Genomic DNA, 12,349 nt, shown 5'->3' on the forward strand with positions numbered 1-12,349 from the left:
ACACCTATAAAGTTTAAAGCAATGATAAAGCTTCTAAACATCTTTCATTAAACTGAATTTGAATGCAATCCCCATTAAAAAAAAAAAAAAGATTGCCTACTTGGCCACATTCCCCAGGTGCAGGTATAATGAATATTTTAAAACAACTTTTCCAGCTGATCTAGAAAGATATGATTTTGTGTATATTGGCATTGGAATATACCTTGCTAGTCTAAAGAGAACTGATTTATTTTTTTTTTCAAGACTGCTAGAATTGTTGATTTCTGCAAGCATTTATTTAATAAAAACTTGTGAGAAAACTTCCCTTTCCCAAATGTTCAACATTATTTAATAAGAATTAAAATAAGGGATGAAAAATGTCTCAGTAGGCGTTTTGGAATCAGTAAACTCAATCAACCAACTAACCAGCCAACTAAAAACAAAACAAGAAAGAAAGATCAAGACTTGACTTGAACTTTCTAAGAAAATGCAGAAGCAGAATTACCACTTTTTCAGGGCTGAAAGGTGAGAAATTTCTCATGACTATTTCTCTTAGAAGGAAGAAAAAATTCTTTGCAAATCAACTTAGAGACTACAGTCAGCAATATTAATGAACAGAGAGAAGCTTTCTGTCTAAACCAACAATGGCAGCTTCATGGGAAAAAAAAAATTCTTTTCATTAAACTTTAAAAAAAATTATTTATGAAGCAGTCACACAGGATTTAAAGCATGCATCAGACTGATTTGTCTGACTGTTTTGAGTAAAAACCCCATAGTGTTCTTGCTTGTTGGTTTTATAATTACTTGGTACAAAGACATAAACTACTGCATATGCTAGGATGAATGCACACAACTGTGTCAAATAGTAAAGAAGCCAAAGAAAGAAAATATTAAAATACTGCATTTTCGGCATCCTTGGAGAATCTGTGGTGGTAACAAGGCTTGTTGTTTCCTGCCTGAAGAAATATTACATATACAGGAGACAGATCTCTAAATATTTACACTGTGAAGATCTTGTTCTCTTGCACTAGCCCGAATGATAGGATTTTAAAATTGAAATAAGGGTTATTGCAGACACTCACTCTCCCTGCTTGGCAGCAAGGACTGCATCAAGCTCATCTGTGCTGGTTCACTTGGGAAGCATGTACACAGGAGATGCAATCCAAAGGGGTTCCTCTATCCTGGCAATCTTCCAGCAGTCTTTGGACTGCAGCTGAGGTAAGGATGGGACTGCAGGACTGTTTCTGAGCAGTGGCCGTGGTCAATGAGCTACTGAATCCATCCAGTGATGACACAAGTAATTCTGGTTCCAGCTGCCTGATCAATACAGTTAATTAAAAATACAGGTAGGTCTGTTTGGAATAACTACTGGGTAATTTCACTTACTTTCTACACATGGTCTATTGTGTGGTGGCTGAATTTTTACATATCTAGTGTTTTGTAAATTAGGTATACGATGAAATTTCTTTTCCCATCTTGAACAACTAAAGAACACAATCCATTACAATTACACATTTCAGTGGTTTAATTTTAATTTAATATAGTTTAACGGATATGAAAAGAAATTTAAATTGTTAATCCGAGAATCCCATTTTTATGCTTAGACTAATGCCTACCAAAAAATAGAAAGAAAGAGAAATAAGCTTATACCTGAAGAAAATAGATAAGGAAAGAAAAAGGGTATAACATGAAAATGTTCATATTTACAAACATAATTAAAAAATTAATTTCAAATGTGCCACTTCCGATTTGCTTTGTCTAGTCTAAACCATTATTTTGATTGTTAATAGATCAGTAACCACATCATGCAGATAAGTTAACACTGCTATCTTAGTTTCATTTTTTCTTCAGTTTCTTTTTATAAGAAGAGAACTATAAGGACCCAATTAAAAAAAATCAAAACATTTCACACACTGTACTATGAAGCGGCCCAACTACTCAAAATGAATATAACTTAATTAGCATGGGCAAAGCAAACAATTAATAACATTACTGCACTTGTAATTCTTTTTCAATATCTTGGTGATGTTGATTAGGTGCATACAAACTTTACAGCTCATTCCTTTTTAGGTTGCTTTTGCTCAAAATTTTAAGTCTAGGAACCAACTCATCTGTATTCATAGCCTATGTGCTTTAAAAGTAGTTGGACTTTGTTCAAACATTCAAAAAATCATCTTGGAGCTGCAACTCATCATAGAAGACTCAATTCCTCAAAGGAAATTGTTCTGGGAAAGTTATAAGCAGAGAGAACAGGGATTTTTAATGGCAGTTGACTCTCAGTGTTGAGCTCTCACCTCAAAAATGTTTACACATGTGAGTATCATATTAAAGACAACCTAAGATTTCAGTTTTGCACTAAGGATCAAGATGTAGACAGATTGTGGGCACTGTCCTGAAATCTGTTAAGGTTACATGTAGGCAGCTCACTTTCAGGTAGTATGGTCTTTAACTATGACCTTCTTCTGATTATCAGTTTAAAAAAAAATAATATTGTCTTGACCTCAGGAAAAGAAGAATCTTATTTAATTATGTGTCAATGGTTCTTTATAGAGACGTATAAAGGCAGTACAACCACAGAAGGAGTAAGGGCTACAAGTCTACCTTTCAGGTACCTAGAGACCTGAGCTGAATGCCTGCATTCCAGATAAAAGGAATTAAACGGCAAAAGACAGGGTTTTCTCAAAAGCCACCCTTATCCCCACACCAAATGAGAGCTGGATAAGCCAGGTTAGCAGGGAGAGGCAAGATGGAAGGGTGAAATTCAGGAACAGGCAGCAAAAGCTCTTACTGTGTGTGACCTTGAATCCTTGCCCTTTTCACAAAATGGAGCAAGAAAAGCAGCTTTTTTAGTTCCTTGGTGATTAAATGCCACACACTAAACATGGGAGACTCAAATCTCCTCTCTGCCTGAAGGAACTAACATTTACATCTCCCATAAGAACTCTCTAATGACTCAGCTATATGATATAATACCTTGGACTCTCACAACTTTTTTTTTTCCCATTAAAGCTCTACTACTCTTCCTTATGTGCCAAAATATACACCGCAGCAAGAGCCAAGCCCTGTTTTTCTCCGTGCCCTGTTGGTTGTCCTGACCAGTGGGCTCAAGCCCTGCAAACACTTCACCATTGCCGACAAGCCGGACCAATTTCAAAGCAGTGATTTGAGAGGCACATCCTGCCTGCTCGTGGATTCCTCCATTTGGAGACAGGGCCATGCTGCCAGGAGTTGGGAATACGAGCAGCTTTCCAGGCATGGCGCACACCATGTAGAAACAGGGCAGAGGGTGTGAACCTGCCTCTGTAGGAATGCAGGACATCCCACCCATCGAGCTCTGAAAGTCTGGTTGGAGATGGTCCTGCTGCCAGGAAGAAGCCAGCTCCATCTGGGATGGGATGGGATGGGATGGGATGAGCCTCAGCGTGGCGGGCGCGTTGAGCTTTGCTGCCTGGCTCTGAGGATGCTGGCACTGGAGCAGGGAAAGAAGGTGGATCGATTTAATCTCGATCCCATTTAGTAAGTTTTGAACGTTTGGTTCGTGCGTGGTTTTTTTTTTTTTTTTTTTTTTTTTTTTTTTTTTTTTTTTTTTTTTTTTTTTTTTTTTTGTTTGATCAGTGCTTCGGCACGGTTCGTCTGGAGCTTTCATGAGGAGCTCCTCCAGACACACACACATACACAGAGACAGACAGAGACACACCGCATGTGGATGCGGATGAACGATTCCACCCGACCTCCGGCGGTGCTGAGGGCGCCTGGGGGCGGGCGGCGACCCCCGCCGGGGATGGGGCGGGATGGGATGGGACGGGATGGAATGGGATGGAGCGAGGCGCCGGGGCGAGCCGGCACAAAGGGAAAGGCGGCCCCGAGCAAGGGGGATGCGCGCACACTCCGCTTTCCTTCCCGTGCGCGGGGGAAGGAGCGGGCAGGAATATTCTGGACCGAGGGAGGGGAGGAAGGAGAGAAGGTGATGAATAACTTGAATAAATCTGCAGCGGAGCTGAGGAGAGGGGGAGGGAGGCGGCGGTGGCAGGTCATGTGAGGCACAGTCATGCTGCGGGCAGAGAGGGGGCACCTGGCGGGTACACGACGCGGCCGGGCAGCGGAGCGGAGGGGAGTGAGGGGGGCGGCCGCCCGCCATGGCCGCGGCCGCAGCCTCGCCCCCTCCCAGCCGGGACGCCCTCAGCCGCCCGCCGCGGGCTCGGCGGCGCTCGGCCATTTCCGCCACGCGAGCCGAGCCCTATTTCCGCCGGCCCGGCCAGACGGGCTTTATGTCTGCCGGCGGGGCGCGCGTGCGCGGCGGCCGCCGCCATCTTACGTTGTCTCTCGCCCGCCCTCCCCTTTGGCGAGCTCTCCCCTCCTCCCCCCCGCGGCGCCTCCTCCAGCGCTCCGTGAGGAGACGGGGCAGGCACGGGGAGGGAGAGACCCGCGGCGGCGGGGAAGCCGGGAGTAGACCCTGAGGGAAGAAAGGACGGGGCGGACGCGCACGCGGGAGGAGGACGGATTCCAGGCGCGGTTCTGCGGAGGACGAGCGGGTGTCGCCTGTTATAAAGGGGGAGGAGGCGGCGGAGGGGGAAGGAAGAGCGTGCGGAGCGGAGCCTCCTCCAGAGACAGCCAGACACAGGGAGGAGAGAGAGGCTGCCTGGCTGGCTCCCCCTTCCTCCTCCCTCCCTCTCTCCTTTTCATGGACTCTCTTGTCGGGTTGCTGCTGCTGCTTTTCTTCCGTCCTTATTCCGTCTCTCTAATACCCAAAATGATTCAGCTCCATGGCTGCCACTGACGGGGATGTCCCTGCCCGGCTTAGCCTGCCGCTGCCGCCCTGCTGTGCGCCAGTCCTGTACGTATCCGCGCCTTCCTCCTCCTCCTACTACTGGGAGCGGTGATGGCGAGGGGCGCCGGCCGCCTCGCCGGGCTGCCCTGCGGGCCCGCCGGCTGCCCTGGCCCCGCCGAGGCGGGCAGGGAGGGAAGGAGGGAGGGAGGGCGGTGCTGCCGGCTGCCGGCGAGCCGCGGCGGCCGCGGAGCCTCCGCGGGGAGAGGGAAGGGGCTCGCCCCCGGCGCGGCCGGCTGGGTGCCCTCCCGGGAGAGGCGCAGTCGGGGGGCTGGGGAAGGGAGGGCGGCCGGGAAGGGAGGTGGTGGTAGGAATCAAAGGGAGGCGGGGGGCAGGGTGGTGGGGAGAAAGAAAGTGAATGGCGGAGGATTGAAAGTGTCACATTCAGAGGCGGCGGAGGACCGGTCCTCGCCCCCTCCCTGTCTCGGAGGGGAGGGGAGGGGGGTGGCGGTGAGCGGCGGTGCCGAGCCGCCTCAGCCCGTGCGCTGCGGGAGTCGGGGGGGTTGTGCGTGCTGGTGTCTGCCCTGCCCTGAGCACACAGCTAACTGTGCGTGTGTGTGTATGTGTGTGTCTGTCTGTCTCTTTCCATACCGGGGGATTGCACTCTTAAAATACACCCGATACAATGCACCAGCCTGACTCAGCCGCAGACATTAGTGCTAGGAAGATGGCGCACCCGGCGATGTTTCCTAGAAGGGGCAGCAGCAGTAGCAGCGGCAGCAGCTGCGTTACTGCTCCCACTGCACCAGGTACCGGCGTTGGGAGCGCTGCCCTCTCTGCCGAGGATTATCAGCCGCCTTTGCTGGTCCAGCCGCCGCCTCCATCTCCTGCAGCAGCTTCAACGGCGGGTCCACAGCCGACACCCCCTCATCCACAAAGCCTGAACCTCCTCTCGCAGTCTCAGCTCCAGCCACAGCCCCTTGCACAGACTGGAGCTCAAATGAAAAAGAAAAGTGGCTTTCAAATTACCAGTGTGACCCCTGCTCAAATATCAGCTAGTATGAGCTCTAATAACAGCATAGCTGAGGATACAGAAAGCTACGATGACCTGGATGAGTCTCACACTGAAGACCTGTCATCTTCAGAAATCTTGGATGTGTCTTTATCCAGAGCCACTGACATGGGAGAACCTGAGAGGAGTTCTTCTGAAGAGACTCTAAATAACTTCCAAGAGGCAGAGACTCCTGGGGCTGTTTCTCCAAACCAGCCTCACCTTCCTCAGCAGCATGCTCCTCTGCCTCATCACCCACAGCAGAGTGTTGTGATCAATGGAAGTGTTCATCCCCATCATGTTCATCACCACCACCATCTTCACCACCACCATCATGGACACCATCATCCATCGCATCCTGGGGTGGGTAGTGCCCCAATTTCTGGAGGACCACCACCCAGTCCATCGTTTAGAAAACTATCAACAACTGGAAGCTCTGACAATGTTATATCAACTGCACCAGTTTCTGCTGCATCATCCACTGGTTCCCCAGCATCTGCCGTGTCTAATATCCGCACTACAAGTACTCCTGGAAATTTAGGTATAAGTCCTGCTGCTGGAACTAGTACCTTAAATAATATTGCTGGTGGTAGTTCTAGTGTGGCAAGCAATGTGCTTGGTACTATTAATTTAAGCAACATCATGAGTACTGGTAATGTAAATGCTTTGTCTGGAGCTAGCAGCAATGCTAATGTGAATATCTTGAGTGGTGTTGGCAATGGTACGAGTGCTTCCTCTAGTGTCATTAACAATGTTACTAATCCAACTGCAGGAATGGCAGTGGGATCAAGCCAGCAGCAACCTGCATCTGGCACATCAAGGTTTAGGGTTGTAAAATTAGATTCTAGTTCTGAACCTTTCAAAAAAGGTAGATGGACATGCACTGAATTCTATGATAAAGAAAACACTGTTGCAGTTTCAGAGGGAGTAGCAGTAAACAAAGCAGTAGAGACGATAAAACAAAACCCGCTTGAAGTGACTTCTGAAAGGGAGAGCACCAGTGGGAGTTCTGTTAGCAGCAATGTAAGCACACTGAGTCACTATACAGAAAGTGTGGGAAGTGGAGAAATGGGAGCACCTACTGTGGTACAGCAGCAAGCATTTCAAGGTGTGGGTCCGCAGCAGATGGATTTTAGCAGTGCTGCTCCTCCAGCAATTCCAGCATCTAGTATACCACAGAGTGTTTCTCAATCACAGCTTGCACAAGTCCAGCTGCATTCTCAAGAAGTAAACTATCCACAGCAGAAGCCAGGGGTCCAACCTCCTGCACAGGCCAGTCTAACCACTGTTACTGGGGTTCAGCCAGCTCCAGTTAATATACTAGGTGTATCCCCATCTCTGGGCCACCAGCAGCCTGCCCTCCAGAGCATGGCTCAGCAGCAGCTGCCGTATTCTCAGCCGGCACAGCCTGTGCAGACTTTGCCAGTGGTGCAGCAGCAGCAGTTGCAGTACGGACAGCAGCAGCAGCCAGTTCCTTCGCAGATGGCCGCGGGTCACGTTAAGGCGGTGAACCAAAACTCTGTCACAGGGGCTATGCCAGACTACATCCAGCATCAGCAGATCCTTCAGACTCCAGCCCCTGCCATGCAGCCAAGTTCTACAGGAGTAGGAGCTGGGCAACCGGTTCCTGTTGCCCAGGCGCAGGGCATGCAGCCTTCAGTGCAAGCACATCCAGCTGCTGCCCCAGCTCAGCCTGTTGCACATGCTCCAGCAGCAATACCAGGTGTAGCTGCCAGTGGTCAAATACTAAATGTTGGGCAGCAAGGAAGTGTAGCTGCTGTGGTGCAACCACCATCTGCTACAAACCAAATTCCACCTCCAGTTATGCCATCAGCAGCTGCTCCTCCATCTTCCCAAGTGGTGCAGCCTGTGCAGACAGGAATAATGCAGCAGGGATTACAGGCTAGTGCTACAGGCCTTCCTCAACAAATGGTCATTGCTCAGCAAAGCACCTTGTTACCTGTACAGCCACAGGCACAAGGAGTGGAATCTGTAGTCCAAGGGATGACTGGCCAGCAGCTGCCTGCGGTAAGCCCAATACCCTCTGCTAGTACTGTTCCTGCACCAAGTCAAGCTGGTTCAGCTGTGCCTCCTGGCATACCTTCTGCTTCTGTAGGTTTGGGACAGCCACAGAATATAGCACAGGCTTCGGCTGTGCAGAATGGCAATTTGGCTCAAAGCGTTAGTCAGCCTCCCTTGATATCAACAAGTATAGGTATGCCAGTGGCACAGAGTGTGCCACAGCAGATGCCACTAAGCTCTAGCCAGTTCCCTGCACAATCCCTAGCTCAGTCCATTGTAAGCCAAATGGAAGATGGCAGACGCCCTACAGAACCTTCCTTGGTGGGTTTACCTCAAGCTGCCGGCGTCGAGAGCGGTGGTGGAGCATCGGCCGCTTCAGATGGCGGGAGCAGCAGCATGCCGTCCTCGGCGTCCCTCTTCCCGCTGAAGGTGCTGCCCTTGACAACGCCTCTTGTAGATGGTGAGGATGAGAGGTAAGACTGCCTGTGACTTTATTAAAAGATGGACTCTCTGATAGTTTGATTTGCACTAACTTGCAGGTCTTGTTACAGCCATTCGGTGAAATGAAGCAGTGTGATGTCTCTGTCTAATTAAAATACTATTTCTCAGGTCTCAGCACATGCAGATATTGTATTAAAGAACTTGTTTTTCTCTTGAGGGGGTGGGTTGTATTGATTATGCTTTGAAACTACTGTGTGGGTAAATTGTGCTTAACAGTCTGTTCAGTGTGTATATTCCCATTGTGTTGAGGAAAATGAGAATACTCTAGAGTGTGGTTATACTAGTGGTGATTGCAGTTTAGGTTATTTATTATATGGAAATAATTAATATTTATTCTTAGGTATATTTTTTTTCACAAGCTGGCACTTCATTCTACCTTAGCTTCTCCTTTTAAAGTATTCACTTTACTTAGGTTGAACCAGTTGTGATTCTGTGGTGTGTTTAAAACCTCTTTGACAGCCAAGTGACGCTTAGGCAAATGAGTATGGTGGAAAAAGGGATGTTCATTGAGAACATTGTTGTGGCTCTTTGACTTGATCCTTTTGGTCTTGATGGTGTTGCTTCAAAGCATTAATGCAGGGTGAGATCCACTCAGGCCTGCTGAAGGGTGGTGAACCTTTGAATCTGGTGCACCAATTCTGTGCAGTTAGAGTAAGAAAACTGCATATTTCTTTCCTGTTGTCCTTTTTTCCAGTTTTCAAACTACATGTATTCTGTCACCTGCACCTTTTCAAGTAAATGACCACTGCCTGGTCTTAATAGCACGTGCATGCGAATATTCTCAATTCTTTGACAGTGTGTGCAAAGAAGTTGAGACCATTGTGTGTGCAGGCTGAATTGATTGAACATTAATTTTAAAGTGTGATGGTTTGATATTAATTATGTGTGGATAGTCCTCAATGTGTTGAGGACCTCTTGTGATATGGGTTTGCGAGTGGCTCAGAAGACTTCTGCTTCTTCCAAAGAACTTCCTGTCTAAGAAACTGCATTAATGGGAGAAGTAACTTTTAAGATAAATAACCCACCTTGGGAGCAGGACAGAAAACACTAGAGAAACTGAGACTAAGATGAGGAGACAAAATAACGCACTAAACACAAGGTGGTAAAAATGCCATAGCAATGGGAGGTGAAACACTTTTGAAATACCTTCTTGGTGCCATAACTTATATCAAGAATAGTACCAATGGCCAGATTTTATTAAATTTTTTTAATAAAATGGGTTGCTGGGAGAGGCTGAATTCTGTTCTTAATATTGAAAATCCTAACTCTATCAGCAGTGTCTGATTATGTTGATCATAAGGTGTTGAATGCCATAGTGGCTTTCATCACATCTTTCTAAGATGCCAAAGAGCTGTAATGAGTAGCAGCTTGTCTTCCAGGAGTGCTAGAAGACAAGTTCCAACACTGTTGCATTCTGATTATGTTTTTTTAGTCAATAAGTACATGAAGGTGGTAGAAGACAGATTGAGGTGTTAAAGCCAACAGTGTTACCATTATGCTACTAGCAGTTTTTCAGAAATGTTTTTTGGTTTTCTTCTGTTTGAATTTTGTAAATCAAGACACTAATCCTTCTATTCGTGGGTCCCACTGGCGTTTGGTGGTGTCATTAGTTTTTGTTGTTGTGTGGTTGTAGTTTTTTGGTTTTGTTTTATCAACAAAAAAATCCCCGTAAGCCTTCAGGGGATCCTAGGAGAGTAGGAGAATTGCAAGCTTATTGACACTCAGTGTTTTGGAAAATGACATCTAGAATATGTCTGTACCCTGATTTTAAGAGCGTATGTTAACAGTTTGACATGATTGGTAGTTTTTCCAGGGTAACAATAGCCAGAAATACCTTCTTCCTCTGTTTCGCTAGCCAAAGATCACATCCTTTCTTCTCCCGTGCACGTTGCGTCTTTGTTCAATCTGTCATCTCCAGGTAGACTACACTTTTGTTTAGCTGCAGTTGGAAAACCATTTATATTCTTTACACAAAGCAGGATATGACTCTATTCAAGGGAGACCAAAAATAATTGAGGTTTTTTTGCATGGCAGTAGTGGCCAGGTCATTTTTGTGTACATTCAGACAACTTACAGCGGCATGTCTCCTATATATTTGTATGTGACATTAAAAACCTGTTTCTGCTTTCAGGGGTTCTCATGGCAGGGTGCTTCTACTGTGATCTTCCCTGGAATTTTGGGCTGGAGCTCAGAATTTGTTGCTAAAGACAGTGCAAGATACATCGTTATTCTGCTTGGCTCCTTATTTTCTGGCCGTGGGATCTCTCTAGTTAGTTTTTTTTTTTTTTTGCAGGTTTGTTAGATTATTCCCTCTTTTGCAGGAGGTAAAGGGTAGTGTATTGTAAAAGGACGTATGCATATCAGAAGCAGGTGTATTTTAAATGTGTGTTTGAAATCCCCATTTCTCTCGGTCTTATCTGCACACACATATATCACTGAAGATTTCTATCAATACATCCCAAGGGATTCTAAACCTGGCAAAGGAAAAGGTAGGAGAAAAGAAGTGAGTGATGACATAATTGGGCCAGCAAAGAAGCTGTAAAATTCCATTTAGTGTGCGTTTGAAAAAACATCTGACCCATGTAATACCTTGTATAGATTAACTCCCAGCTCTCCTTAAACCTGTATATAACTGTGTTTAAGGCCGTGCCAGTATCTTTAAGTCTGTTCAGTTTTTAGAACACCATTTGCAGCTCTTTTCTGTGCCTGTTATCAGGGCATGCCCTTTTAAATATAGACGGTGTGGAGTGTATCTGCTTTGAGAACCGTAACCTTTATTTCCCCAGTATGAATGACTTGTGTTTCAAGTCATAGTGAAGATTAGATATTAAAAATGAGCTGCTTGGCAGAATGCCATATGGAAAATTAATTTGCAAATTTTAATAGATAAGGAGAGGATACAAATAATACTCTCTATACTTTTCTGTATTAAAAAAAAAGTAATCAAACTGCTGAACAAAAAACCCAAAACACCAACAAAATCACCAAATACCCGTAGTTGTTCTGACTAGTCTTTCTTAAGCCTTTTGGGTATGCCATAGATGCTTGTGTGTCAGTAGATTCATCATCTCTTAATTTTTTGGTCAACAAAAATGCAGGCCAGTTTTTTGGTTGTTAAAATACTTTTTTTTTTTCTTCTCCTTAGCTTGAGCCATGGTATGGACTCTAGGCATAGTTCTTACATAGTTTCTTGGATTTGAAGTGGTTACCTTGATTTATTTGCTGTAGTTACTCAATCTTACTAATTTTAGTCATGGTCTTTTTAGATTAGAATTTTATCTTTAGAACCATAGGGCAGGATAGCTTATATTTTCACATGTTTATGATTAAGCATGGAAGAATACATGTTGATATCAAGGTGAATCTTTCTGTGTATTAATACTTAGTATTGAAAAATCAGTTTTATATCTTCGTAGACAATGTTTTGCTGTACACGCTTGCAGTAAGATTTTGTATGGACTTTATTTTTAAATTATCTGTAAAGTGAAGCCTTTAAAAGTTAATTTATTTTGTAGAGTTTATAAAGGCTATTATAAGTGAATTTAAAAATGAAATGTTGTTTGTTACTCAAAAGCAGATTTTGTGAATGAAGGATAAGAGAACTAATAACTACCTCCCTGTCCTTGACAACATTTCCTGTAGAATTGTTTGCATTCTTTAGGCTGGTACAAGTTGTGTTCACCTCTTTGTGCATGTCATCCAACAAAAGCTGAAGAGAAAGGAGGAAAAGATGATGGTAAACACAAAACAGGCATAGAGATTTAAAATATTTGTTATTTTCTGACAAGCTCATTATTTTTTAAGAGAAATTTTTATTAAAAGATCCCTTTAGAAATGTTTTTTTGTGTAAGTTGTGTGTTTTGGCTTGTTACTAAGTTTGTAGAGGGGCTGGAAGATTAAAGCTGAACATGAGAATCAAAAGACTTTGTGAGTGCCCTTTGTGAAATCTCTAGCAGTAGTAACTAGTAATGGATTGTAAAGTGAAGTACAGTTAGGAAACTGGTTTAATGTTCATCATGTATGCAGCTGTG

The 12,349-nt window shown here is 45.1% G+C and overlaps 1 protein-coding gene across 3 annotated transcripts in view; it reads left to right on the forward strand.

Annotated features, from left to right (window-relative positions):
- The first annotated feature begins 4,309 nt into the window (after positions 1-4,309).
- Positions 4,310-12,349, forward strand: part of TSC22D1 (TSC22 domain family member 1) — a 90,786-nt gene continuing 82,746 nt past the window's right edge. The window contains exons 1-2 of one of the 3 annotated variants that reach the window (XM_056503910.1): positions 4,310-4,813; positions 5,439-8,290. In XM_056503910.1, coding sequence (XP_056359885.1) covers positions 5,472-8,290 — 2,819 coding nt within the window. In that variant the 5' untranslated portion in view covers positions 4,310-4,813; positions 5,439-5,471. Of the gene's footprint in view, positions 4,814-5,429; positions 8,291-12,349 lie in introns of those variants that run through there. The other 2 variants (XR_008841660.1, XM_056503827.1) reach the window with 2 other exon arrangements.

Source organism: Oenanthe melanoleuca, chromosome 1 (genome assembly GCF_029582105.1).
Source record: "Oenanthe melanoleuca isolate GR-GAL-2019-014 chromosome 1, OMel1.0, whole genome shotgun sequence".
Taxonomy (NCBI): domain Eukaryota; kingdom Metazoa; phylum Chordata; class Aves; order Passeriformes; family Muscicapidae; genus Oenanthe; species Oenanthe melanoleuca.